Source organism: Ostrinia furnacalis, unplaced genomic scaffold, assembly GCF_004193835.3.
Source record: "Ostrinia furnacalis isolate ACB-3 unplaced genomic scaffold, ASM419383v2 OfSCF1461, whole genome shotgun sequence".
Taxonomy (NCBI): Eukaryota; Metazoa; Arthropoda; class Insecta; order Lepidoptera; family Crambidae; genus Ostrinia; species Ostrinia furnacalis.
Genome location: NW_021131700.1, coordinates 82147 through 109965, shown reverse-complemented (window position 1 = coordinate 109965; position 27819 = coordinate 82147). Strand labels below are relative to the sequence as shown.

The window sequence follows — 27819 nt, the reverse complement described above, 5'->3', positions numbered from 1 at the left end:
GCCGGATAGTTGGCCCATTGTCTCGTTGCATGTCGTGACGAGTTTAGGTGCTTCGAACGCGATCAGTGAATCTATTAGTAGACTAGACTAGTCACACTTTTCGAAAATCGAATCAGTCCGAATAGAATGTCAGATTTTGCCACTTGTATTGCATTCTTTGCACAGGAGTCCACTGTCTCGTTGCCAGGGATACCACAATGGCTAGGAATCCATGCTAAAATAATATTAAGACCTTTTTGATTGCACCTGTAAAGGGCTTCTCTAATTTTAAATAAAATGGGATATTTGGTTTTGGATTTGAACGGATTGGAGGAAACACCTTGGAGGCAACTTAAAGAGTCTGAGAAGATTACTGTTTTGGAGAAATTATGGGATTCAGCGTAAAGAATGGCTTCAAGAATGGCTAGAGATTCGCCTGTGAAAACAGAAGAGAAAGGAGGTAATTTAAATGATAAAGCTATTTTAAAGGCAGGTATCCATACCGCCGACCCAACGCAGCCATTTATATCAAGTTTAGAAGAGTCTGTATACATGTACTGCCAGTCCGGCCAGTGTTTGGCTACAATATTTAGAAAAATTTTGGGAGCACCGGGGCAGTCCTTATCTATTCCCAAATTTAAAATGATGGATGGATTAAAAATTAATGATTCGAAGCATGTAGAGTACAGAGGGTTTACTTCCATCTCTTCGATAGGAGCCGGGAGGCGAGAAAATTTAGAAAAAGAATGAAGAATACAAGAACGTTTCTGAGTGGCGCCGGCTGAGTCACCCAGAGTCGATAAATGACGAAGTTTTTCAATGAGGGGGTGGCCACGATTTTGGATAGTCTTCGCAAGGAAGCGGTCGCTGAGAAATTGTCTGCGTAAATAGAGGGGAGGATCGACGCATTCGACTTGCAGACCGTTGATTGGAGAAGACTTCATGGAACCCAAAATAATACGTAAACATTTAGATTGAATTTTTTTGATTTTATCTAAAGCTGATTTATTACACGGGTCAAGGAGAAAGGAGGCATAGTCCAGGTGGCTACGGACGATAGCGTTGTAGAGGAGTTTTTGGGAAAAAGGATGAGCGCCCCAACTAACTCCAGAGAGAGAACGTAGAATATTTACTCCTTTCTCAGCCTTCTCAGTGATGTAATTAAAGTGAGGGATTCCAGATAATCTGCCGTCCAATATCAACCCCAAAAACTTAACCTGATTTTTTGGTTCAATCAGTTGGCCATTAATGTAGATATTCGGATCAGGAATTGTATGTTTCCTTGTAAATACAACGGCTGAGCATTTGGGAACCGAAACTGAGAGACCATGGTCCAACAGCCAGTCATCCAAGTACCTTAGAGCGGAATTCATGCGGGAAGAGGCTTCTGGGATAGACTTTACAACGACATAGAGAGCTATGTCATCTGCATATTGTAAGATATTAACGAACGGAAGGACCGTTCGTTCTAGATCGTAGGTGTAGATGCTGTATAAAAGCGGACTGAGCACAGATCCTTGTGGTAAGCCTTTCCATACTAAACTTGGTGAGGAGCAGTTGTTTTGGAATTTTACTACAATCGATCTAGACATTAGAGAATTGCAGATAAAGCGAACCATCTTCGGCGAGCCACTCAGCTGAAGCAATTTTTGCCTGAGTGTTGGAAGAAGAACGTTGTCATAAGCAGAGGCAATGTCTAGGAATACTCCTACCAGGTATTCCTTGTTTTTGAATGCTGTGCGAATATCTGTGGTTAGTATGCTCAGACTGTCGAGGGTGCTAAAACCTTTCCGAAAACCAAATTGAGATTTAGCAAGGATGTTTTTTGATTCCAAAAACCACTCGAGGCGGTTCCTAATCATATGCTCTGTAATTTTCAGTAAAACGGATGATAGGGCAATTGGTCTGTATGAGTTATGATCCAGAGGATCCTTGCCTGGCTTTAAGATTGGGATGACAGTTTGCTGTTTCCAGGAATCTGGAATAAAACCCTTGTCGAAGAAGCAATTAACTAGGTTAAGGAAGTACAATTTAGCTGCATTGGAGGATTTGCAGAGAAAAGAATAGGGGATACCATCCAATCCAGGAGTGGAGTCCCTTAATCCACTTAAGGCACAAAGAAGTTCGTTAAAAGAGAATATGTCGTCTAAATTACTGGAAGAAGAAATGGGGATGTCAATGTCTGAGGGGAAACAGTCAATGTGGGGGGCGGAAGGTGGAGCTAATTTGTCGGTAAATTCAGTTAACCAACTGGACGGGTCGTTGGAAGTTATGTTAACAGTATTAGTTGATTTGCGAAACCGTTTTATTTGTTTCCAAACGATAGCAGAGGGCGTTCTTGGGGACATAGTCTCGCAGAATTTTAACCAACCTTGTTTCTTTTTTTGCTTCAGGGTTTTTTTAGTTTGAGCTGCTATTTGCTGATATTGCAAAAAGTTATCCATAGTCATTGAGTTGTTGTAACGTCTTTCAGCTTCTTTGCGTCTACGAATAGCGGCTGAGCATTCAGCATCCCACCATGGAGTAGAAGGATTTTTGCAAATAGGGTTTTTTAAAGGGATGTGAGAATCGGCAGATGATGACAGAATGTCAACAAAGTTTTTATAGCTCATCGAAGGATCGTGAGGGTTAACAGCTGGAAGGGAGTTTAATTCTGTATCTACTGCTGTAGAAAAAGCTGACCAATCTGCTTTGTTAAGATTATACTTTAGAAGCGGAGGAGGGGCGCAAGTTGCTACGGATTCAGTGGGAAAAGAAATTAATATTGGGTAGTGATCGCTTCCAAAAGTACTCCTAAGTACATTCCATGAGAGAAGGGAGGATAAATTAGGTGAGCAAAAAGACAGATCAACAGCAGAGGCAGGATTTTGTAAAGGAGAACATCTTCTCGTGGGACGGCCGTTATTTAGAATACAAAGATTGATATCATCTATCAAATCTAACATTAATGACCCTGATGAATCCGAGTGGTAAGAACCCCAAGAGACATGATGAGCGTTAAAGTCGCCCATTACGAGGACCGGAGGGGGAAGAGAAGAAATGATAGATCGAAGTTCTGAAAAAATAGTTGAATTAGGATGAGGGATATAAACGGAAAGAAAAGAGATATTGAAAGAGCGAATTGCCACGGCATTGATGCCTTGGCTGTGAGGTGGAAGAGGTAGTTGGTGAAAAGAAAGAGAACGCCTTACGAGTAAGGCTGTTCCTGCATAGCCATCATTTCTATCCTCTCGGAGACAAGAGAATCCTGCTACACGAAAATGTGAATCAGGGATTAACCAAGTCTCCGAGATGGCTAGGATAGATGGCGAGTGTTTTCTGATAATAAACATAAGTTCGTGTTTCTTTCTTCTAATACTTTGGCAGTTCCATTGAACTACCGTTGACGGATTGAATGTTAACAGCTAAGTTACCAATTTGGGTTAGTTTTTGGGCAACGTTGGACGGTAGGGAGCTAGTATGACTTGTAAGGAGGCATAGTAACATAGACAAAATATAGTCTAGTAGATTTTCTGTAGAGGGTGAAAAAGGTTGATTTTCCTCATCTGCATTGCAGTTATTAATAAGGGCACATCCATTGGGAAGAGAGGAAGGACAACTTCCAATGATGGATTGATGTGTTTGCCTGTCGTATCCTTTACCTAAAGGAGCCCGAGGGGAGGGTTGACGTGTAACAGTCTTTTTGTAAGAGACGGTTGGGTACGTATTGGGGGACGATTGGGTAGGCCTAATTGTGGAAGGTGAGGACATCTTAGTAGTGTCCGAGTATGAACGCCGTACAGACGGGAAATGAGAAGAGGCTTCAGAGTATGATACATTGTCTTGAGACATGACAAGTTTAATTGATTTTTGTCTAGAGTACTCCGGGCAAGATTTATTTAGGGCAGTATGGGGACCTGAGCAATGTATGCATGTTGATTTGGTTTCAATCACCTCACAGGAATCACCCGAGTGAGGTTGAGAACATTTGTAACAGCGGGGTTTTGATCTGCATTGTGCTTTTANCCCGCAGGTACCTATTACAAAATGCATTTCTTTGGGATTTTACTTTCTTTGTTCTTGGTCATAAAGGTGTATTTTAAATTTATTAAATCGTTTTCTAGGTAGTTATTACATTAGATATTTCAAAATCCTATGTGGTCTATTTTTAGCCCTATTCAATTATTTTATTTTAAATCAAAATACTTGCAAATGGTTGGTCATTTTAGTTAAGCGTTAGCAACGTGGTATTAATTAAGTTTTAACAACATTCAGATACTTGTATAATAAAGCATAATTATTTATTATAGGCATCCATATGTTATTGTGAATAAATTATGCAACTTTTATCCTTGTTTTGTTTTAATTTTATAGATATTTATTGATGAGGAATACTATCAATTTATTAATGTAGAAAAGTTATTCATAGAAAAATGAAAATTATTTTCCATAATGATATCATTAATAAAGAGATTCTATGTGGTTAATTTAAAATAATGATAGGCAAAATCCCAGGTATTTTATGGATATTTTATATCATAATGCTTAAATTTCTTTTTTAGTGCTCAGTCACCATTAATAAATTAATTAATAATTAAATAGAATTGAGGTTTAAAATATTTTTATTTAAGAATTAGGTAAGAATTTTAATGCAAGTATTTATGTATAGATTTTGCATATTTTATTATTCATAAATCAACTTATATTTCTTAACACTTGTCTTCAATAAATATTTGTTTTATCAATGAACAGAAAAATCACTAACTTGTACCTTTAACTATTGCAGTTAAGAAAATGTTATTTGTAAAATTTTTGTTTTTAAAGTATTTTTGCATTAAGTTCTACTATCCCACTAATATTGTTTGTAAGGATGAACATGTGGATATTTGTTACTCTTTCATGCCAAAGACCAAAACTACTAAACATATTTTGATGAAACTATAGTACTATTGTATGCATCAGAATAACTTGGGACAAAATTTATAACACCTGTGATCAACTGAATTATGTTTTTTTGTGACAGACAAAATTCCACGCAGGCGAAGCCGCTGGCGGAAAGCTAGTAAATAATAATTCTGATTGTTTTTCAACAGGTGGAGGCTAGTCTCAGCAATGGAATCAAGCAGGGTATGCTCCTTGAAGTGTGCCACAAAAACAATCCAGATATGTACTGGATTGCTGAGATTACCATGGTTTGCGGCCATTTGCTTAGAATCAAGTACTTGGGTGCCAAAGAAGATTTCTGGTGTGATATTTCAAATACCAAGATCCATCCCTTGGGATGGTGTGGGAAATATGATGAGCTAATTGAGCCACCAGAGGATATAAACTCTCAATATGGAGACTCAATCATAGAAGTCATGAAGAAGGCATTATTTGCTGGGCAATCAGTGGCTATTGAGGCGTTGAATAATAAAGGCCTGTCCCCTATTGATAGAATCAAGGTCGGAATGAAGGTGGAAGTGCAGTATATTATAGACCCATATAGATACTGGATTGCAACTGTAAGTATTTTTTATTACGTAAATAATTTTATTTTATCTACATTTCATTGCTTCCACAATTAAACTATGTTAGTATTACACCACCAATGCTACTGTATTTTAATTAAACTTTTTAAAGGTTCTGGATAAATATTTAATTCACAGTATATAAAATTATATCACTGAGACATTTTTTTTAAATGTTTTAGGTAACAGAAAATGTTGGTGGAAGACTGCTACTGCGTTATGATGGCAGTGATGATGAGTTACCACAGTTCTGGATATTTTTCTCAAATCAAAGGCTATCTAACTTTGGATTTGTAACTAATAAGGTAAGGCCTGTTATTAATGCAGCTGAAAGGCTAATTGTTTTTTAACTAACTTGATTTATAATAATTAAATAAATGTATTTGTACAGGGTTCACCATGGCAGTTCAGATACCCTTCCAAAATAAACAAATTCTCCTGTAAAAATAAACTTAGCACTCAACTTCGGCTAAGTAATGAGGAATCTATCAAAGAGCCGACACCTGCAGATTTATTTCAGGTAAGCATATACAGCATTACTTATACAGCAGCATTTTTTATTCCATAATGTTTATTAAAAAATTTGGGATCATGATGCTTCTAGTCTTAAACTGATTTTGTTTTTATTTCTTCAGCCAAACCAATCATTGGAAGCTCATAATTTCATCACTGGCATGAAACTAGAAGCATTGAATCCTCAAGACATGAAGACATTCAGCCCAGCAACTGTTGCAAAAGTGTTTAACAACTTTCATTTCTTGGTTGTTCTTGATGACCACATGGAAGACTATGAGGACTCCAAGGTGGCTTGGTTGTGTGACTCCTTGAATCCGTACATCTATCCCATCGGATGGGCTCAGAAAAACAATTTGAATTTCAAACCACCCAAGATATGGAAAGAAGGCTCTTTCGAATGGGACGAATACCTCGCGATGACATCCTCCGTCCCTGCCCCTGAGTATTGTTTTGGAAACAAAGAGCCTTTAAAAGGAATTGAAGTCAATATGAAACTGGAAGCTGTCAATCCTCACAGGCATGAAGAAATTTACGTGGCAACCGTTGATTCCATCGTCGATCATATGGTATGCGTGGAACTAGTGCCGATTGGAGAGAAGTTTTGGTATTCACAGAACAGTGACCTCCTATTCCCAGTCGGGTGGTGCGATAGCAACAACTACGAGTTGCACATCCCTGATGTGTCAGCTCCTGTCGTGAAAGAACCGCCCAAACCTGTGGAAGAGCCTCGAAATGTCAAAGAAGACATAAAATCCTCTGATGAGTGGTGTGATCGTATTTTCTTCAACTACAAATGTTACGCGGGACCATCGATCAGTAGAAACAAGCTGTCCCAGCTTCCGAAGCATGTTGGGCCGGGACCACTGTCTCTTGTGCTGAAGGAGGTGCTGAATAAAGTTATATCGGCGTCATACAAGCCAGCGAAGTTGCTCAAGGATTGGGAGACTGAGGGACCAGCTGAAGAGGGGATGAGACTTGAAATGTTACGTGCAAAGTAAGTGAAAAAATAATCTGCATTAGGCCCGGTTTCCACGAAGGCAAGGAACGAAAAGTTTCGGGCGAAAAAAATTTGAATTTGAACAATTCTCCGCTCCGCACCGCTCTGCTCTGTCTTGGTGGAAACCAGGCCTTATTCGCTTATAACTTAATAAAAAAAACAAACAGTAGTGACAGTAGTCACTTTTTTCTCAATTTAACCCTTTTCCAATATTCACGCCTATACATTTTGTTAGGTTCGTCAAGCATTATCGTTAACGTTATGATGGTAAATATGAAAATAACCAGTAAACGTTTTTGCTATCACATCTTGGGACCAGTCCAAGTCCAGTGAGAATAGTGACATTATTATGTATGTAGCTAAACAATCTTTCTAAGAGTAGGCGCACACCGTTGATTTGTCGTCGGCCGATAGTTTAGTCGGGCAGGTGATCAGTATGGGCATGTATCATATGGGAGTGCGCACACTACGCCGATTCGTTTTGGCCGATTCTTCATACAAATTAAAATCGGGCACAACTATCGGCCAACTAAAAATCAACGGTGTGCGCCTACTCTAAAACATTTATCTGGTTTCAAAGATCTTTTCTTAACCATACCACCTCGTTCCAGATTGAAGACAAGCACGTACCACGCGTACGTGCCGATCGCGACACAGGCGACTCAGGTGGCGCCGTTCTGCCGCGACGTGTGCGTCAAGATGCAGGCCTGCCCGTGCCTGTTCGGACCCGTAGAGTATACCTCGCAGTGTCCTAACAACTGCCAGAACGTTGACAAGTCCACCTTCCGTAAGTTAAAAGTTTAATAAACTATTTTGCGCCAGTAAAACAGCCTGTCGAATCTCTGCAGTAATATTCACCAGTCCGAAATCTTTTCTCATGTTTTATTTGATAAATTGCAAACGTACAACAACCGAAAGACAAGTGCAGCAGATGCACTTGTTATCTAAGCAATCTTAAAAGAAATCTCACACTTGGTTTTATGTTTTACAGACAACGGAACTGAGCGACGCGGCAGGCCCAAGGGTAGTCAGACTGGAAAAAGAAAGAAGAAAAAGTGTACTCCAGAGAAGAGAGAAAAAGAGCCACAACCATCACAGGAGTCCGAGAGCAACAAGGACGGAGAATCGGTGAGTGAGCACAGCGCGGGCTCCACGCCGCCTTCCGAGCCCGGCACCCGGCCTAACTCGCCCGAGAGTGGCCCCGACCGCAAACGAAGGCAAAGACGGAAACGAGGCACCAAGAACAATTATCCCAAAATGGAAATGAAGACCCGCGGTGCTAAATTACCAAATTTCGCTCTGCAAATGAAAGAATCGCACTGGGATAAAAAGGACGTCGAAACAATTTACAGCAACACTTGTGCCAAGAAGCGCAGCTCCCCCGACAGCGACACAGAAAATGAAACGAACGAAAGCAGCTCCAATTCGAGGGATGCCAAAAATATATCAGACGTCTCAGATACTGAGGAACCGGAACTGAAGAAATTGAAGTTCAACACTTACGATCCTCTCCCGTCAGATAACAAAATGTTCGAAAAGAATACGGCCATGAGTTGGATGAAAGGGAAGCTAAAACTCGCTCAGAATCCCTTGGAATGGTCGGTGGATGATGTTTATTCGTACTTGAGGAACACAGATGACTGTAAATTAATAGCAGAGAAAATGAAACAGGAAGAAATAGATGGAGAGGCTCTTATAATGCTAGACTTGGAAACGATACGGGATTTCTTGCATATGAAGAAAGAGTTTGCTATTCAACTCTGCAAGCACATTAGTATGATAAGGTGGTATTACATAGTTAATTTTGAAGAGAATGCAGAAACGTGATACTAAGATAAATCTCAAAATGTATTGTTTATCTAGTCTGCAATAAAACTATTTGTTAACTTTCACGCTTCATTTTATTACTCAAATTTCCTAGTCGATCACCATAATTATTAGTATGAATTAATTCTTGCGAAATTTCTTGCAAATGTAACTACAAATCTTAGACATCAGAGACTTGTTGTCGTCCTTATCTCTATCATTTGCGAAGTCTTCATTCAAATGAATGTTCTTCTTGGCGAATGAAATTTTGACGGGTATTTCTCTATCAGGGGCTTGACTTTCTTGCTGCTGCCTCACATACTTCTCTAATTCCAGTTTCTTTGCCGCAAGCTTCTTCAAATTTTCTGCAGATGCAACATGATATTCAGTTTCCTGTCGGCCTACATCTTTGATATTTATTTCCGACAGCAAATGACGTTCATTCATTTTGATTTGGACATAAGGAGCGCCGCTCAATAAATAAATGTTAAAGATTTCTTCTTTCTTTGTCGAATTTGTTTGTTTAGATGGATTGTCGTCAAATGTAGAGTCAGTGAGATAATTTTCATTTTTATAAGCTTCAACAACGGAGTGTAGACTTTCTAAAAGTTTTGCCGTTTGCTTTTCTGAGGCAGCACTAGAATGACATGAATCCACTTTGTCTTGAATTTCAAGATTGGTCATTTCAACCCACTTTCGACTTTCGCTTGACAGGCAGGAGTCTGAAGACATTATGTGGTGTATCATGTCCTTAATGAAATCTTCCATGTCGGCAATGGAGTCTTCACGATTTTTAGCTAAAATCTCCTCAAATCTCTTTTTGTAAAGTTCGAAATCCTGCATACTCGTATAGAAATTATCGAAAATCTCTTGAACAGTCGTTTTGAAGAATTTAATGTTTGATTCGAGACTGCTAATAGATGAATCGTCGGTTTGTAGTTCTTGTGATATATTTTTATAAATCTTGTTTTCTAGTTTCTCCAAGTCGGAATTGGTAAGCGACGGCTGGTCGCTGTCTCTACTGTTACTTATTATAACTTTATTGGAATCGTCTTTAACGGGGATTTCATCATGTTCATATCGTTTGTAATACTCCGCAGAATCAACGTTTTTAAAGTCGCTTCTACGGCAGGTGTTCTTCCTACATTTTGGCGCTGATTCTGGCACGTTCACGTCGGACTTCCACGAGCTGCCGGAGTGTAGGGAATCTCTTGGTGTTTCGCCACCGTAGAAGCTATGACGAGTTTTCAGATTGTGATCTTGATGAAAATTACCTGATAGAGAATAGTATAAAAAATAAAGATGAACAGTTTTTATTCAATAATTTGGTCGTCATGTTTTATTATTTATATAAAGGTTGTCACTTACTCATTGCACTGCTACAGGAAGTCATTTTGCAGGAAAAATAGTGTAGTTACCTGATGTAACAGAAAAATATAGGTATTATTAACCATAATAGGTCAATTTCAGGGCACTTCTTAAAAGTCCCAAGTTTGCCACTTCGAAACAACATATCGGATGTGCCTTATAGCTACTTCTTACTGAGGAGTGACGGAAGAAACTCGGATAAAGAGGAAAGTTGTTAAAGTGCTCAATTTTTTTTAGGTACATGTACCTAGGTAGATTCTGCATAAATAGTTTTTCTCACCTTCAGTAAATCATAAGGGTAAGGCAAATTCTGGTAACACATTCACTTATTCCATTGATAAATGTATCCAATAATTTTGAAGGCAAGATGTAAATTTGTGAAAAATGTGAACTGTGAAACAGTTTGACAGAGTGACTTTAGTTAGATCATAATTATTATTTATGGATGTTCAACCCTGTCAGAAGAAAAAGTTTCAAGTAGGTTAGGTATTATTATTTTTTGGAGCTGCTCCTTCCTGTAGTCCTATTAAAGGTAGGCGAAGATGAAAAACTTAATCAATTTGTATTTTACATTCGCTAAACTACAAAATGTAGGTATTTTATATGATATACCTGACATATATTGTTATGCTCATGTATTGTATGAAGTCAATTTGGCAAAGATTGGGATTCCCGAAGTTTTTCTCCATGCCTTCCGTTTCAAAAATACCCGCCAATCCTTTTCCCCCGCTCCCTGCTTCAACGTCATTTTTTTTTCGAGGCGTTCGCGGTTTGTGCTTGGGTTTGCGTAAGCTTCCATCATTTCATATAATCGAAAGCTCTTGTTTTGAAAGAAGCTGTATAATTTTATATTTCCTAAGCACAAGTTCTAAAGTAAATAGGGCTTTTATTGTCTTTGGTGACGTAAGAAAAGGATAGCAATAGCAAGTTTCTGTTGTTAGAGAGAGAGAGGAACTGACACTGTGGCTGTTTTCAAACTAGTTTAGTTTTATTCTTTCTTGTCTATGTCAGTCACAGATATGGATAGATGCAGCATGTGTCAAAATTTGTATGAAGCCGAGCGTGCCACTTTTTAAACGTCATTAGTGTCATTTTAGCGAATTTTAGTGATTGCCGCAACGTAAAAGTAATCGTATCATCGTACTGCATTCGCAAAGTCATCGAATGATATCGTGTGACTCGATTCAAAAATTAATTAATTCCGATAAAACTGATATTTTGTTAAATTTATAGCTAGTCTGACTGTGGATTAAAATAATTTTGTAGCGGTAGACGTTATTCTACAATTCTACATTATTAATTTGCAAATAATATTTTTGTTGTGCCTAATGTTTATGAAAGTAATGATCGTTATTCCATTATGTTAAATAGTACTACTAGTAATTCATACTTAATTCCATACTTTTAAATATCCTAGTAAGTAAATGACCTAGTTTCATAAAATAAAGACTATTTTACTCAAGCTTTTTATTTTTAATAAATGTAAAAAATCGTATTTTTGCCAATACGTTTTCTTTCATAAAGCTAAGTCAGGTACCTAGATTTGAAGATATTTCTAAACGACAAAATCTCGGGCGTCGTATACATAGACTAGTAATAGTGTATACTGCGATCACTGACCTAACTTCTTGATTTGTATATTTCGACGTTATACAGTGCACTCTGTCTTCCGCGATCACTGATCTAACTTGTTTTATAATTCTTCTACTGCTACTTTATTCTAATTAATTACATATTTGTTACTCGTTGCTGTTAATTACAATTCTCAATCCGTAAATAATTTCTTCTCTCTACCGTGTTCGTACTACTGTCCTCGTAAAATCATCGTATCCGATTGTTGTAATCGGATTACATGAACATCACTCGACCATGTATGTCCATTTGGACATATCGGAATGGCACGCTTTGACTAGCAACTTGCTGTATCTACTCTAATCCATATCTGTGATGTCAGTCATTGAACCGTCAACGCTGAACGAACGAACGACAGCGAATATTTTTGAGGCCCCGCCTATACGCTCGCGTAATTTATTATTTTAGTTGATTTCCGCGATGATACTGTTATAAAAGTCTCTTTAGGTAATTATTAAGTTTAAACAAACTGATATGTGTAATTCTTAAGTTATGATTAAGCTATTTGCATTAACGAAATGTGATTATTGATTTGCCGTCTATCCAAAAGAAATTGTGAATTAGTGCGGTTTTCTAATGGTTTAACATAGTGCATTTGTGTAATTACAAGGGCTTTAAAGTTTCCTTGCAGCTTTGTTGAATGTGGAATGTGTATTTATGTCACAAGAGGGTTGTAATTTAGTGAATTCGGTGTACCTATTTTTAGTGGGTGTTGTCATTGTGGCCAAGCTTTATTCGGATTAGGTCATCGAGTGCCTGAACATGTGTGCCGGGGAAATGTGTTTTGCTGTATTTAAAGTGAATTGTTTGGTTTCTTGTTAGATAAACGAGTCAGGAGATTTGGAAACATGAGTACAGTGCGACTGATATGTTTCGTTGCGGCCGTAACGCAAGCCGCGGCGTTGTGTGAGTATTTACTTTCTTTTCACTATGTTACTTACTTCATCTACTTGTTCTCGCTAAATTGATCAACTTTTGACAATATCTCGCAAAATAATTAATTAGATGGTGTGATAACCATTTCAAATCAGAAGTTTTGTAGTTTTAAAACACAAAACATAGGGTACCTACTTCCATGCTTACAAGATTCCAATTGTCAGAACTTTTTTCAGTTCTCATTATATTGTAATCTAACACCAAGAATAAGCAATGTATAAATAAATATATTTTAAGCACTAGATAGATTTCATGTTGATCTACTGGCTTAAATCTGTAATTGACAATATTATTTTGTCCTTGGTTAGTGTATGATTGAGATTTTGATGTCATGATGACTACATTGGTACAAGTAACATGTATGGACTGTCCCACTATGATTATATAGATCATGTTTATTTATTTGCAATAATACAATTTAATAGTCTGGTTAATCTAAAATAAGTTTTTCACACAAATAATACATTTGATGAGTAAAAAGTAGGTATTGCAATGCCAAAAATATAAAATAAACAACTTTTAATGTGGGCTCTAATAAAAGTATGTGCCAGTCAGGTATTTGCCAATAAAACATTTTGAAAATGTCTTACAGATTCTTATGTAAAGAATCGAATCCTGTCCTAAACTACTCTAATATGCTAAAAAATAGTTTATGTGTTAGTAAAGTCAAGGTGTAGATGGATAGATGTAAAAGAATGTAGACCAAACAGAATAATTATTTATACTAGTTTATTTAATTCTTGTAATCAGCAGTTTAATGCAAGAACAACAGGTAAGACTTGTGGTAAAAGCCTTATTACTATGAATTTAATAAAAATAGTAAGACACAGGTCTGGAATGCGAAAGTTTAAAATCTTATAATTTAATAAAAACTTTGTCCCTGAAAAAATACATGACCCCTGCTTATTTTCTTCTTCATTCTATTTAGAATCTAATACAATACCTAAAGTGCAAAAAGGTTAAAAACAATATCATCCAACAGTGACCTCCCCACCGAAGATGGTGAAGCAACCGACACAAGAAGAGCTGCTGTTCCAAGTGGCGCAGCAGGGAGAGGTGGATAAACCCTTCATCATCGAGTGCGAAGCTGAAGGAGAACCCGCTCCAAAGTAAGTTTTTAGACAAAATATTTCTAAGGCTGGGTTGCAACATCTTACTTTGACTTTAACAAAAATGTCAAAAACTATCAAACTCCATAAAAAAGCACCGGTTATTGTCAAAGTCAGGTGGTGCAACTCAGCCTAAAACTGTACAAAGCGAAAAGCGTTGTCATTTTCTATATTTTCTAATTCAGCATTATTGATCTGTTAGATCAGTAGTTCTTAACCGGTGGACCACTGGTGGTCCCCGGAGGCATTCCAAGTGGTCCGCGAAGACATCGTAATAAACAAGTGACTTGACGTGATGAGTCGAGACAACACAACGCAAACGGCGCACAGTGGGGGAGAAATCGACCTCCCCTTTCATAGGATTTTGAAAAAAAAAAGTGGTCCCTGACAAGACAGAAATTTGGTAAAATGGTCCCTCGTGACTTAAAGGTTAAGAACCACTGTGTTAGATTGATATGAATTTATATTAAACTGTACATAAGCCCACAGTGTAATTGTTTGTTGCCTCAAGAGAGATAAAAAACTCTGGGTATATAAATATTGGAAAATAATGATACCTAATGTATCAGTTTATGAACAAAACAAAAATTCATACCTAGAGTTATGTCCTACCACAAAAAGAATAATCTTCCTAAGTGTTTTGAATCTTTTTTTTACTATGCATTATCCTAAAGAGAACTATTGTTATTCATTCCATGAGCAGCACTTAAAAACCTACAAGTACTGAATGGAATATAAATTGCCTTCATTAAGTATTGTTATGAACAACTAATGGTTTAATCATTCTAATTATTATTTTTAAAATTTTGTAAGTACATACCTACACATTATTTATGCATGAATTTTTGCCTGGTCATCTTTCAATCAATCCAAATCTTGAAAGTCTAATAAAAATGGGTAGTGGGGATAGTCGTCTACTGTGTTTCCGTAATTTCTTTTATATCGTAACTGCACTTCTAAAAATCTCACGCGATTTTGGCCTCATAACAATAAAATTAAATTGAATTATCTCATCTCCAGCACATGTAATGTCGCTCGTAACTCCGAACACACTTATTAGTTCCCCCAATGTGTATTGTGTCGCAAACGTGGGTCGTAGACCACAAGGTGAGCGGGTCATTCTGCTAACTAAATGTTTGTATACAGATCTTATCCTTGAGTTTTATAAATATTGTCTTCAAAATTGACCACACATTACGTACCTACGTAAGTTTAGTAAGAATGTTGGTCAAAATTTAACTGAAATTACATAAATAAAGTGTCTAATAAATAAGACTATTTTCAGACCATAAAGTAAAAAAAAAATAGTTAGAATCACATCACTTACTTACAAATAGTTGAAAAAAATAATTTTAATGATTGCCATTTATCTATTAATTTATTATACCAGTAAGTACTTTTAAACACGCAATGTTTACAACCTATTTTTAAAATCATTACAAATATATTTTTTTAAATCTTCAATACTAAAACAATTTTGTATGTGACAATTAGGAGAAGGGAAGGACATGAATTTTGTCGCGAATGAATCTTAAAGAGATTTTACGTGCTATTAAATAAACGCAGGCGAAACCGCGGGCAGAAGCTAGTACGGTATTAATTTGTTAATTCGCCAAATGATGATAACCATCGAGGCGCGATCATTTTATTAGGTTCATCAACGTATCGTAATCAAGTGTTAAACACGTGGGCGAAGTTAGGACAGAAATAATGACTGGAATTAGTGCGTAATTAGTAACTACTAACTACACACATCTATTTTAATTTGCCTATTTCTAACCGACAAAAAAATTGCCATTATCTCCTGGGGACTTTGTTGTCTAAAATTTATGAATTATTCTTCTTTATCTAAAATACTGTGGCTTTCGTAAATCACCTTTATGCGGTTTTCTACGACCTAAAACTAATAAAGCTCACTGATGCAGATCCAAACAATAAAGTTTGTCTGCGAGTTTTGTCCTTACCTACCTGAGGAGGCATTTAAAAGCTTTAAAATCATTAAACGCTTTTAGCATTTAGCAAAAGATAACGTTCAGTAAGGTCGACTTCAGTGCTCGAGCAGCTCGCCGTATAACGCTATAAAGGCCATCGACTTTTTGCATCGCTATTGAAATCGAAATGCACGATGATAGCAGCGGCTATTTATAGGATGCATTGTTCAATATCACGTAATACGTAGGTAAATAAATAGCATATGCATAGGAAAAGTTGTGCCATACGACCTATTTACATCTCTAGATTTTCACCTGGAATAAACCATTTTTGTTTTCCGAATATAGATCAGAAATTCAGAAATTGGGAAAGATAAAACCTAATTGTAGAACGTTCGTACCCTCTTTGGTGTAACGTTCGTTCGTTTCAGTTAAATGACGTCCACTGCTGGACAAAGGCCTCCCCCAAGGTTTTCCACAATTAACGGTCCTGCGCTGCCCGCATCCAGGCTCTTCCCGCGACCTTTACCAGATCGTCGGTCCACGTAGTAGTTGGTGTAACGATCTTTACAAAGCAGATGTTTGTTTGTGTCTAATCTAAATGCTTATGAGATAATATCCAGAACTGCTGCTGATCCCTTTTAGAAATGTTTATATGAAAGTTTAGGAAAAGTACCCCCGTTTTTTCCCTTTTCAATCTAAGAATTTACGTATAGTTCCTAGGGGATGATAATATTGACGAACAGCAATCCACTCGATCGGAACCACGCGCAAAGAGAAAATATAAGGAAAAGTACCTATAATAATGGCCACTGTTTCAGCCCGGAGCACAGTAGTTTGATATTAAAAAAAGGTGGACATACGATCGAAAGTCATAATTTCACCGAAACAAAAATTGTTTTGGATAGAATTTTGAATGCTGATCAACATTTGTCATTATGCATTTTTCGATAAAACGAGCCTATCATGCTTAAAAAAAATATGTCAAGAAAATTTGTATGGAGAAAAATCTTTTTTATTTTTTTTCTGGCTACTGTTGCAAACTGTAGCGGTCAAACCTTATGTAGTCGTAAGTACCTATGGTGCCTAAAATTACTACATAAATACTTTTTGCGGGCACGCGCGGCCAAGCGAGTAATGGACATGCAAAATTTTAAATATTTTTATTTATTCATTATTGATTTTAATGCACTTAAAGTAATTATTAATAGATAAATATACTTAGTCTAACTTACTACAGCCCCCTATTACCTCATTTCACGCTAAAACCTTTCAAACTAGAACATAAGTTTGTAGGTACCAGGTAGTCAAAGTTGTTTTTATTGTCATTATAATATTCACTACTGGTCTACTGGTTATCGGTTCTAGTTTGAAAGGTTTTAGCGTGAAATGAGGTAATAGGGGGCTGTAGTAAGTTAGACTAAGTATATTTATCTATTAATAATTACTTTAAGTGCATTAAAATCAATAATGAATAAATAAAAATATTTAAAATTTTGCATGTCCATTACTCGCTTGGCCGCGCGTGCCCGCAAAAAGTATTTATGTAGTAATGTTAGGCACCATAGGTACTTACGACTACATAAGGTTTGACCGCTACAGTTTGCAACAGTAGCCAGAAAAAAAATAAAAAAGATTTTTCTCCATACAAATTTTCTTGTCATATTTTTTTTAAGCATGAAAGGCTCGTTTTATCGAAATATGCCTAATGACAAATGTTATCTATCCAAAACAATTTTTGTTTCGGTGAAATTATGACTTTCGATCGTATGTCCACCTTTTTTTTTAATATCAAACTACTGTGCGGAGCTGTATTAGAAATGTCTTTCACAAATCCCGCTTCGTCATTGTCTGTCACGTTTATTTACTTTCGCGATCATTTTATACTTATCCCCGTATTCACACAGGGAGGGCGTTTATCGCCGCTCCGTGTTTCAGTAAAATCCTATTCCAATAACGTTAATAAACTTTGATTTACTCCGAAATTGAGTAATGCTTTAGAATTAGCGCTATTATGATATGTAAATGCTAGTGACGAGGACACACAGATCCCATATTTCTATAAATGATGTAATTAATGACAGCTCGCGGTATCACTTATTTATTATTCGTGCCGTGAATCAACCTCGATATTCTCGCACAATGAAGTCATCTCGAGACCTCTACATGCTACTAATAGATAATAACTGTTTGAGAGTTTCTTTTTTGTATTTTTTATGTTTTTAAATATGATTAATGTAAATTATAACAATAACTAGAGCAAACCGACGCTGATCGGTTTGACAAATAGTGCTCTAATTGTTTGCAATCGCATCCAATTATTTATTTATTTATTATTCATTATTGAGCAATTACATATTTGATCCAAATAGCGTCCTAAATCCTTTTTAGGTTTGTCTAGACACTATTGTTCTCTATACAAATAAAAACAAACGTTTTAGTATAAGCATTCACAACACTTTCAGATATACAAAATTTACAAAAATTTGCTGTTCCATTTATTGTAAACTGGCTTTAGCCCGCGGCTTTGCCCGTATGAAATTCAGTTTGTCATATATCGTTACTAGTCTATTATATGTTATTCTAAAAACAAGAATTTTACTGTGTGTTTCATAAAAATCGGTTCAGTAGTTTATGTTGCGTGTAATTTTCGTATTTTTAATATTAGTAGGATGAGCATAGGTTCGCTTAGACGATGCGATGACCACTGCCACAATTAAAAGTGATTCATGCAGTTCATTAATTTCAGTCATTCAAAAGCTTCACAGAACGAAAAGTTTGTTGCTCTTGAGAAGATTATTCACAAATGACGTAATTTCCCTTTACTGCTTTTAGAACTGTGCGTAGCGAATCGAGATAAACTGGTTTTACGTGTGTCATGAACATCGCCAAGCTTTATACATCTAGTACAACAGACTAATAATAAAAATCCGAAAGTTCGGCTGCCTGTTTGTTTTAGTTTAACTCCTTCGATGGTTGGTTGATGAAAAATTAAATTACATCTTATCATCATAAATGAGGAATGAAACGTTCAAAATTTGGGATAATGAAATTTTTTACGCTTATGATATGAATAATTTAAGCCTAATAATAATAATTATAGTTTTTACGACCGTGTTTTTTTATCGTGAAACTAAAACACGCGATAAACGTGTGCCAGACCAAACCCGCGCAGCGTGCAATCCGCAATATTAAACTAGTTTAATTAATTGAACAACGGTTTCTTCTTACTAACATTTTATTTTTCCCAAAACAGGTACAGATGGATCAAGAACGGAAAGCCCTTCGAATACACCAGCTACGACAATCGGATCTCGCAACAGCCGGGGCGGGGTACGCTCGTGGTCAGCCAGCCTAGGGACGAGGATCTCGGCCAGTACCAATGCTTCGCCGAGAACGAATGGGGTACCGCCACCTCGAACTCGGTGTTTGTACGAAGAGCAGAGCTGAACTCCTTCAAGGAAACCGACGGGCCTCAGACCATGATCACGGCTGATGAGGGCAAGCCGTTCAAGCTGACATGTGAGCCCCCAGATGGCCATCCCAGCCCGAAAGTGTACTGGATGTTGCAAGGCGAACAAGGGCAGCTGAAGACGATCAACAACTCCCGTATGACCTTAGACCCTGAAGGAAACTTGTGGTTCTCGAACGTGACTCGATTTGATGCAAGCGAAGACTACGCGTATACATGTGCGGCGAAGTCTCTCTTTAGGAACGAGTATAAATTAGGAAACAAGGTGTATCTTCAAGTGAAGCCTACTGGCATATCTCCAGCGCTAAACAAGCACGAACCAGTTCGCCAGTACACCACCCGTCGAGTTGAGAAGGGTCTCAAAGGGAAGCGGGTGGAGCTCTACTGTATTTACGGTGGAACGTGAGTATTTCTCCTCGGATCGGGTTCGCCCGATCGATGCTGCTTAATGCGATTTATAAAAGCACAGCTAACGGTGTCACGTCCTGTACGAAAGTTGTAATGTTGCAGTGGTCTGATTGTTCAATCAACTCAAATTGCTTGCTGTTTAGTTTTTACGTGACATTTCGTAGTTTATACTCGTACAATGAGTCTTTAATATTTTATGACTGAATATCTGTGATCGATAAAATGTAGTCCAGTGGTAATTAATTATGGTTTAATTGTTTGTAATGACCAATTTTTTATATTTAGCTTATTAAAAGTTGCTATTAAGAGTAAACGATTACAACACATACACTTTTCAGGCCGCTACCTCAGATAGTTTGGAAGAAGAACGGCAAAACGATACTGTCGTCCCAAAGTATCACGCAGGACAACTACGGCAAGACACTGGTGATCAAGTACCCCGGCTACGAGGACCAGGGCACCTACACCTGCGAGGTCTCCAACGGCGTCGGCACCGCGCTCACATACTCCATCCAGCTAAACATCGAGGGTGAGTCCACACTGTCGTCCCCAGTAACACAGGACAACTACGGCAGACGCTGGTGATCAAGTACCCCGGCTACGAGGACCAGGGCACCTACACCTGCGAGGTCTCCAACGGCGTCGGCACCGCGCTCACATACTCCATCCAGCTCAACATTGAAGGTGAGTCCACACTGTCGTCCCGCAGTATCACAGGACAACTACGGCAAGANCACACTTTCGTCCCCAGTAACACAGGACAACTAAGGCAGACGCTGGTGATCAGGTACCCCGGCTACGAGGACCAGGGCACCTACACCTGCGAGGTCTCCAACGGCGTCGGCACCGCGCTCACATACTCCATCCAGCTCAACATTGAAGGTGAGTCCACACTGTCGTCCCGCAGTATCACAGGACAACTACGGCAAGACGCTGGTGATCAAGTACCCCGGCTACGAGGACCAGGGCACCTACACCTGCGAGGTCTCCAACGGCGTCGGCACCGCGCTCACATACTCCATCCAGCTCAACATCGAGGGTGAGTCCACACTGTCGTCCCGCAGTATCACAGGACTACTACGGTAGACGCTGGTGATCAAGTACTCCGGCTACGAGGACCAGGGCACCTACACCTGCGAGGTCTCCAACGGCGTCGGCACCGCGCTCACATACTCCATCCAGCTAAACATCGAGGGTGAGTCCATACTGTCGTCCCCAGTATCACGCAGGATAAGTACAGCAAGATATTGGTTGTGAAATGCATTTCATTGATAGCGGTTTCAATAGAATATTCAATCAGGCATTACATTTTAGAAGATAAATCTCGCAAAATTCCCCGTATGGCCACGCTGGCGTCCCTTTGTCCAGTGAACCCGTCACACAAAAAGGTTACATTCACAAAACTACATAATGCAACGAGAATGCTCCTGTGAACGTTTGAAAATGCGCTTGTTGCGTCGAAGCCAGCTCTTTGTTCGCCCGCCAGAAAGCACGCGACAGTAAAAAATACATGTACGTTCACACCACTGAAACATCGCACGCTTACGTAATAAACGCTTTATTGGCGGAAACAAGCATCTATTTACCATATTCAAAGGTAGTAATCAAACTTAAGGTCGGTTTTTCTACTAGAAAGGAAGGATAACTTATTGCAGCCGGTTTCGATGCGTTTTTACGTACATAGCAAAGTTCGAACACACATAAAAAACGTGTCTGCGCTACAGATGCAATAAATACATTACATACAAAAACGTTACCCCCATTTCGGATAAATAAGGATGATTACACATTGACATCTCCAGTTACCTCGTAGGCGTAAAGGGTGCTTCCCTTTCAAAGCTCCATGCGAATTTTTACAGACGATCGTTTCACATAGTTTATGGAGGGTGCCATTCAGTACATTCTATGAGCACGTCACCGTCATTTATCACTTTCTACTCGCGTCATTACTGAAAGTGCAATCCAATGACTGTTTATTTCGGTGGGAATGTGTGAATGAATATTATTTTTAGTTCGTTTGCTTTCACAAACACCTTTTAAGCTATTAGCAGGCAAATTGTTAACCTGTTGATTCCAATCGCAAAATAAAAATGATACAATTGTAAAATGAAGGACTTCGAACATGCATTTCTTTGAATGAATTTCAATTAAACCTCTGGCGTTTATTTGTGCCAATGTCAAGTGGAAAATTGATATAACTAGAACAATAGTACTTCGTAACTATTTCACGTGCATTATTAACGATGTAACTGTCAAAAAGATGGCATCACGCCTACATTAACATTTGTCCTGCGTCAGTGCAACAATGCGCGGTACTTACATTGTGCCATAAAGAGGGTCCCAATAAAGGTCCCTTTGTACGTGGGCGCCTCTTTCGGCGCCTACTTCCTCTCATCAATACTAATTAGCAGTAATACCGAGTTATTACTTCAATACAGTCGTACTCTCGTGTGCGGCGATACTTATCTCTTCAATACCGTTACAGTTACGGCTATGTAAATTAGCGCTAACGCTGTCAGTTGTCAACGCGTCGTCTGCGACTATGTAGAGCGGAATATTTTGCAAACATTTCAATAGTTTCAGGCTTAAAACAGTGCGAACAACACATTTTCTCGATTCAAGCCTATTAGAATTGGAAATGCTTTTTTTTATTGGATTTCTTAGCAATAACAGTTTGTTATCTTGTATCGTCCACGCGGGAGCATTTGGATCGGGCTGAGTGCTAAAGGTGTGTGCACACCGATAACTCAGAGTCAGGGCGGCTCGTGCCGGGTTCGTTATTAGGAATGTTCGTCACGCCCACCGCAGGCCGAGGTTTTACTGCCCCACTTGCCCGGCGCCTGGAATTGGGTGTTTTGTGTCACTTCCCCTCTGTAACGAAAGCGGCATTCTTCGTGTAATTGTCAATCTATTCTGTTGGCTTTCCATTCAAGCCGAATGGGTCTAGGGAAATTGCGTGACGACGTTTGCTTCTGTCAAATATTTTGTTTCGAAGTTTCGCTTTTTGTTTACGATGAATAATTCTCGAAATCACACAACTGTCTAATTATTATGAATTCTGTGAGTACCTAACATAATGAGGTACAACTGTAATAGCCCATAAACATTTCTCGGAAGCAGGTTCTCTATCATATTTATTACCATACATGTAGAGACATGGACAGAATGCATTATTAAAGTCGTGATGAACTTGCACTTCATGTCAGTTACCTATGTGATCGTAGTGAAAGTTGTCTAAATTCATTCACTATTTATTTACGACTTCTTTGAACTTACTTCTTGTGCACCATTTATTTACGACACAACTTCGTTGAACTTCTTGTGTTGAAAATAATCAAAAGTGCATTAATCACGGGTACATAAGAGATGCATTATCTGGAGACAAGACGAAGTTCATAAAAATGTCCAAGATAACAACACCAATTTAATAAATTACATGTTTTATAACAGACTTCGTGACGTGAATTACACGTCTGAATGAGTGAACGATTTGTTTAGTTTTTGTTTTGCTAGGTAAACGCAAACAACTGTAGTTAAACAGTAATATTTTAAATATTATAGTTTCAGCTGCGCTAAAGATAAAAATAAAATAGGTTATTTAAAAATTTGTAAAATATTATCCTTCGCACGCCGTGTTACGCTTTTTAATCCGTGTGCAAAAAATACTTTTTGTCGCGACGCCACCAAAAGCATTTGCTTGGATAAAACCCCCGCGACTGCCATGATTGCGTGCAGCGCTTGTGCTCTTAGCTTTACAATGGAAGGACCCAAAATTGTTTCGTTTATTTTTTTCATCGCTTTGAATTCGTCGTCATCCCGTTTCCAACGCTCGGTTCCTGAGTTTGCACCGTAATTGTGGCATTTGACGACAGACCTTTCATTGACGTTTTTCGAGCGTGCACTTTAATCTAGGATTCTTATATTTTCCTTTATAGCATCTCAACTCAATACCGCTTGATTGTAAGAAAACTTTTTCATGCACCACCTATTTCATGAATGTTGTAAAGACAGTTTGTATGTTATTTTTCAACTGCGTTTGCAGATTTTCAGTTTCCCCAACTTTGCAACTTCCATTGGTAAATCTTTGGGATTCTTTTCGTCTAGTTTGTATGGATATAGTTTGGAGAGTTTAGTGGCGCCGTCATGCTTACCTAAATACTTATCCCTATATTTCCTCATCCTATTTTTACGTCTAGTTACCAACCAGCACCCGCGTCCAGGATCAATAAACCATTTCCAATATCGCAAATAGTGTTGTTATCGTTCCCGCGGGCGGCGACAGCGTGCATTAAATATGCCGGCTCGGTGACGTAATGCCACGCACGCGAACCACTGTGACCTAGTTCACACATTAATTGAGAAATTCCTATCGGTCAGTGCAGGATTCCGCACCTGAACGGTGGATGGACTTCCAATTTGTTTTATTGCGAGATAATTCCATTTGTCGTAGGTACCTTACTTCGTCCTTCGTCTACGTAGCAAGATTAGGAGAAGTTACATCGCTATTACAGTAATAGTCGAGGAACAAAAACATTGAGGCATATTTGCAAATCCAACAGATGAGCTTTCTAATGAATCTTTTTTTAAACAACTGCAAACTAAGTTGACTAAAACTTAAACAAAACTCGGCTCAAGCGCATCCTCCACGATAGGTCATAACCATAGTTGGAGGAGTAATAAACTGCCCGTCTGTCTGCAAACTGCTGCATCTAACTGCATAAATGCATCTACAGCCCTGGAAAGGAAGCGGACGTATGTGGCATACAAACATAAATTAACGTCTCCAAGATAAAAAAATAATCGGTCAACTGAATGTCGCACGCTTTGATCGACTTGGAATACTGGCTTGATTAGAAAAGAAAGAAAGAAAATAATTTTATTTTGGCAACAACAATTCAATTCAGGCACCAAAGACATACATAAAAAAAATACTAAGTTGCCAAAAAAGGTCACCTACTCAGTAATATCTTGACAGTGTGACTGCCAAGACACTGATTTTCAGTGGGTGCCTGTTTGCAGCGCTATACAACAAAAACAGAAAGAAGAAGAAAAAAATAATAATAAAATAATGATTATGTTTTCTACAGGAAGTATGTGTTAATTATATGAGTAACTTCTAATTTGAGATTTTGTAAACCATTGAATTTCATAATAGATCGGTCAGAATATGTGTCATTAAACAATTCCTCATTATTATTGTCCTCATTCAGGGGGTCGGGACATGTCACGTACGTCCCTTCGTGGAAGCGGGCGCAATTTACCGCGAACGACCGCAAACAACTATGTCACGCCCGATATAGAATACACTTTATTGCGTTTGCAATGGACTCTATGCCTAAGCATTTTATTATTGACCATGTAGGTCAGGATAATAAAATCTGTCACTTATTACGTAGTAATTTAATGAGTGAATCACAGTTCTACAGGGTGTTTGGCGCATCGTGTGCCAAAATGATTTGGCGGATAGAATGGGTCATTTCCTATATTTTCAGCCCCCATAACACGTTCCATGCCAGGCGGCTACTTTTATATTAATTTTTTTTAGTAATTTCACTAAAATACCCAAATCGCATCATTTAATTTCGATTTAAAAAAAAACTACTAGGCGTAGCCTCAAAGTAAATATTTTGTTTTGACGTGCATTGATGTAGGGTTGCATCAAATCTAAATTTACTGGCAAATATCATCCAGTTTTTTTTTAATTCAGCTTTGAAGTTTCCCTAAAAGTTAAACATGGACTGAACATTTAAGTTAACATGGCTATAAAAAAATAAATAAAAGAGATAGCGATCTTCGGATTTTATCAAAACTTCTCTAGTCTATTCCCATTTAAACGGTATACTAATCTTGTTTAAATATAGTCTATCCAATATAGCTTGATTAGAATGACAGCTGCCATCAAAAGTAACGACATAACTTTGTAGTAGCGATCAATGAGAGCTAAATATTGGCGGACAAGAAATAATTCACGTCTGACCTACAAACAATATTTTCGACGACAGTGCTTCCAATAAAAATGTTAATTTCGTGTAAATGCAGCGTTAAATTACACCAATAAGTAGTAATTCGAAATTATAAAAATCAAGCTAGAGTATTAACGACGTCTCTACAAGGTTATCTCGAGTTACAAAAATGTTAGTGTTGGGACATATCGACAAATGTCATATTAAATTAAAACAATTTTTTTAACATATTTAACAAAATTTTTTTCTAACTAATTTTTTTAATATATTTAAGTCAAGTTATACGTTTTTCTAAATGTTCACTATTAAAAACCAAAAAACATTTCATTCTTAAATAATCAAACATCGGAAATCAATCACCGGTAATTTTTGGGTATTCATAGCACCGTTGCTCTAGAAGAGATGCCCACCGCCCTCTAGCCAGAGGAAAAAACCACTGAAGAACACTGATGATAATGACTACGACTTAGGTTGTACACCCTTGACATGAATTTTAAATTTTACTGTCTTTAAATTTAAATCATAATTGTCATTTTTATGAATAAAGATATGAAGAAAAATTGGGTGCATTTTTTTATATCATTTTTTCGAAAACTTATCGATACATCTATGTGAACCGTACGAAACATACACAGCACTAGTCACATTCGTTTGACAGCCGTCATTCTAATCAAGCTATATTGGATAGACTATAATAACAATAACTTCACAAATTCCTTAAATTAGTGCATTGACTCTACTCGGACTGATTTGCGAAATTTGTGTTTATAGCCCCTTTTGTGTGAATAGCACGTTATTAAACACCTAACAGGTAAAAATTATTTATCTTATGCAATGTAACCTTTACCCTATCGTTTTTCAATGTGGATTTCTTGAAATTAAAGACGAAAATAATTATTTTGATCGTTTATTAATTATTACAAATTTTGTTCAAAATGACCGTCTCGGCAACGTATACACTCACGACATCTTCTTCTAATTTTAACTGTTGTCGTATGCAGCCACATTTCTCTTTTTATTACTAGAAAGGCGTTTTCTACTCGTGGATTGGAAGAGATGGCCCTATACAGTGGCCTGCACGTTCCCCAGACCTAATTCCGTTAGATTTTTACGTCTGGGGACGAGCTAAAGAACTGGTGTACGTAACGGATTCAAACAATAGAAGAACTACAACAACGAATAGAAAACGCCTTTGTAGTAATAAAAAGAGAAATGTGGCTGCATACGACAACAGTTAAAATTAGAAGAAGATGTCGTGAGTGTATACGTTGCCGAGGCGGTCATTTTGAACAAAATTTGTAATAATTAATAAACGATCAAAATAATTATTTTCGTCTTTAATTTCAAGAAATCCACATTGAAAAACGATAGGGAAAAGGTTTTTACATTGCATAAGATAAATAATTTTTACCTGTTAGGTGTTTAATAACGTGCTATTCACACAAAAAGGGCTATAAACACAAATTTCGCAAATCAGTCCGAGTAGAGTCAATGCACTAATTTAAGGAATTTGTGAAGTTATTGTTATTATTTAAACAAGATTAGTATACCGTTTAAATGGGGATAGACTAGAGAAGTTTCGATAAAATCCGAAGATCGCTATCTCTTTTATTTATTTTTTTATAGCCATGTAAACTTAAATGTTCAGTCCATTTTTATCTTTTAGAAAAACTTCAAAGCTGAATTAAAAAAAAACTAGATGATATTTGCCAGTAAATTTAGATTTGATGCAACCCTACATCAATGCACGTCAAAACAAAATATTTACTTTGAGGCTACGCCTAGTAGTTTTTTTTTAAATCGAAATTAAATGATGCGATTTGGGTATTTTGGTGAAATTACTAAAAAAATTAATATATAAGTAGCCGCCCGGCATGGAACGTGTTATGGGGGCTGAAAATATAGGAAAGGACCCATTCTATCTGCCAAATCATTTTGGCACACGTTGCGCCAAACACCCTGTATAATTAACATTGGTGGCAGAAGGCATAAAGAAGCTTCCTTCCTTGATCCATCCATTGTGTAAACGAAACTATTTCAAGAAACTTGGCCTATCGTTTAAAAAGCTGCTACACTTGGTTGGATTTCCACGAAGATTGCGAGGAAGCGGAATAGTGTGGAGCTAGGTTTACGTTATCAGTGATATTTCCACTAAAGCTCCCTGTAAAACAGGTTGCGGTGCGCCTATTTATCTAGCTCTCTCTACCTCGCAT

General features: G+C 37.7%; 3 protein-coding genes across 4 annotated transcripts in view; 2 read left to right on the top strand and 1 right to left on the bottom strand.

Moving 5' to 3' along the window:
- The first annotated feature begins 354 nt into the window (after positions 1-354).
- LOC114352884 (scm-like with four MBT domains protein 2) lies at positions 355-8873 on the top strand. Of its 2 annotated transcripts, XM_028304637.1 has the most exons (7): positions 355-439; positions 5052-5462; positions 5651-5773; positions 5860-5988; positions 6104-6978; positions 7593-7768; positions 7973-8873. In XM_028304637.1, exons 2-7 carry the CDS (start codon positions 5088-5090, stop codon positions 8806-8808), a joined length of 2514 nt encoding a protein of 837 aa, XP_028160438.1. In that variant the 5' UTR covers positions 355-439; positions 5052-5087; the 3' UTR covers positions 8809-8873. The 2 variants fall into 2 exon arrangements, with proteins under 2 accessions (XP_028160438.1, XP_028160436.1); XM_028304635.1 differs by lacking the exon at positions 355-439 and having other exon boundaries at positions 5024-5462.
- Positions 8874-8875: 2 nt separating this feature from the next.
- On the bottom strand, positions 8876-10606 carry LOC114352885 (uncharacterized). Its single transcript, XM_028304638.1, has 3 exons — positions 10436-10606; positions 10156-10205; positions 8876-10061 (listed from the first exon to the last, which is right to left on the bottom strand). Exons 2-3 carry the CDS (start codon positions 10178-10180, stop codon positions 8929-8931), a joined length of 1158 nt encoding a protein of 385 aa, XP_028160439.1. The 5' UTR covers positions 10181-10205; positions 10436-10606; the 3' UTR covers positions 8876-8928.
- Positions 10607-12112: 1506 nt separating this feature from the next.
- The window catches only part of LOC114352886 (neuroglian), a 42940-nt gene continuing 27233 nt past the window's right edge, over positions 12113-27819 (top strand). Inside the window, exons 1-5 of the mRNA XM_028304639.1 lie at positions 12113-12234; positions 12610-12693; positions 13706-13832; positions 19020-19637; positions 19982-20172. Of these exons, the coding sequence (XP_028160440.1) occupies positions 12636-12693; positions 13706-13832; positions 19020-19637; positions 19982-20172 (994 nt within the window). The 5' untranslated portion in view covers positions 12113-12234; positions 12610-12635. The remainder of the gene's footprint in view (positions 12235-12609; positions 12694-13705; positions 13833-19019; positions 19638-19981; positions 20173-27819) is intronic.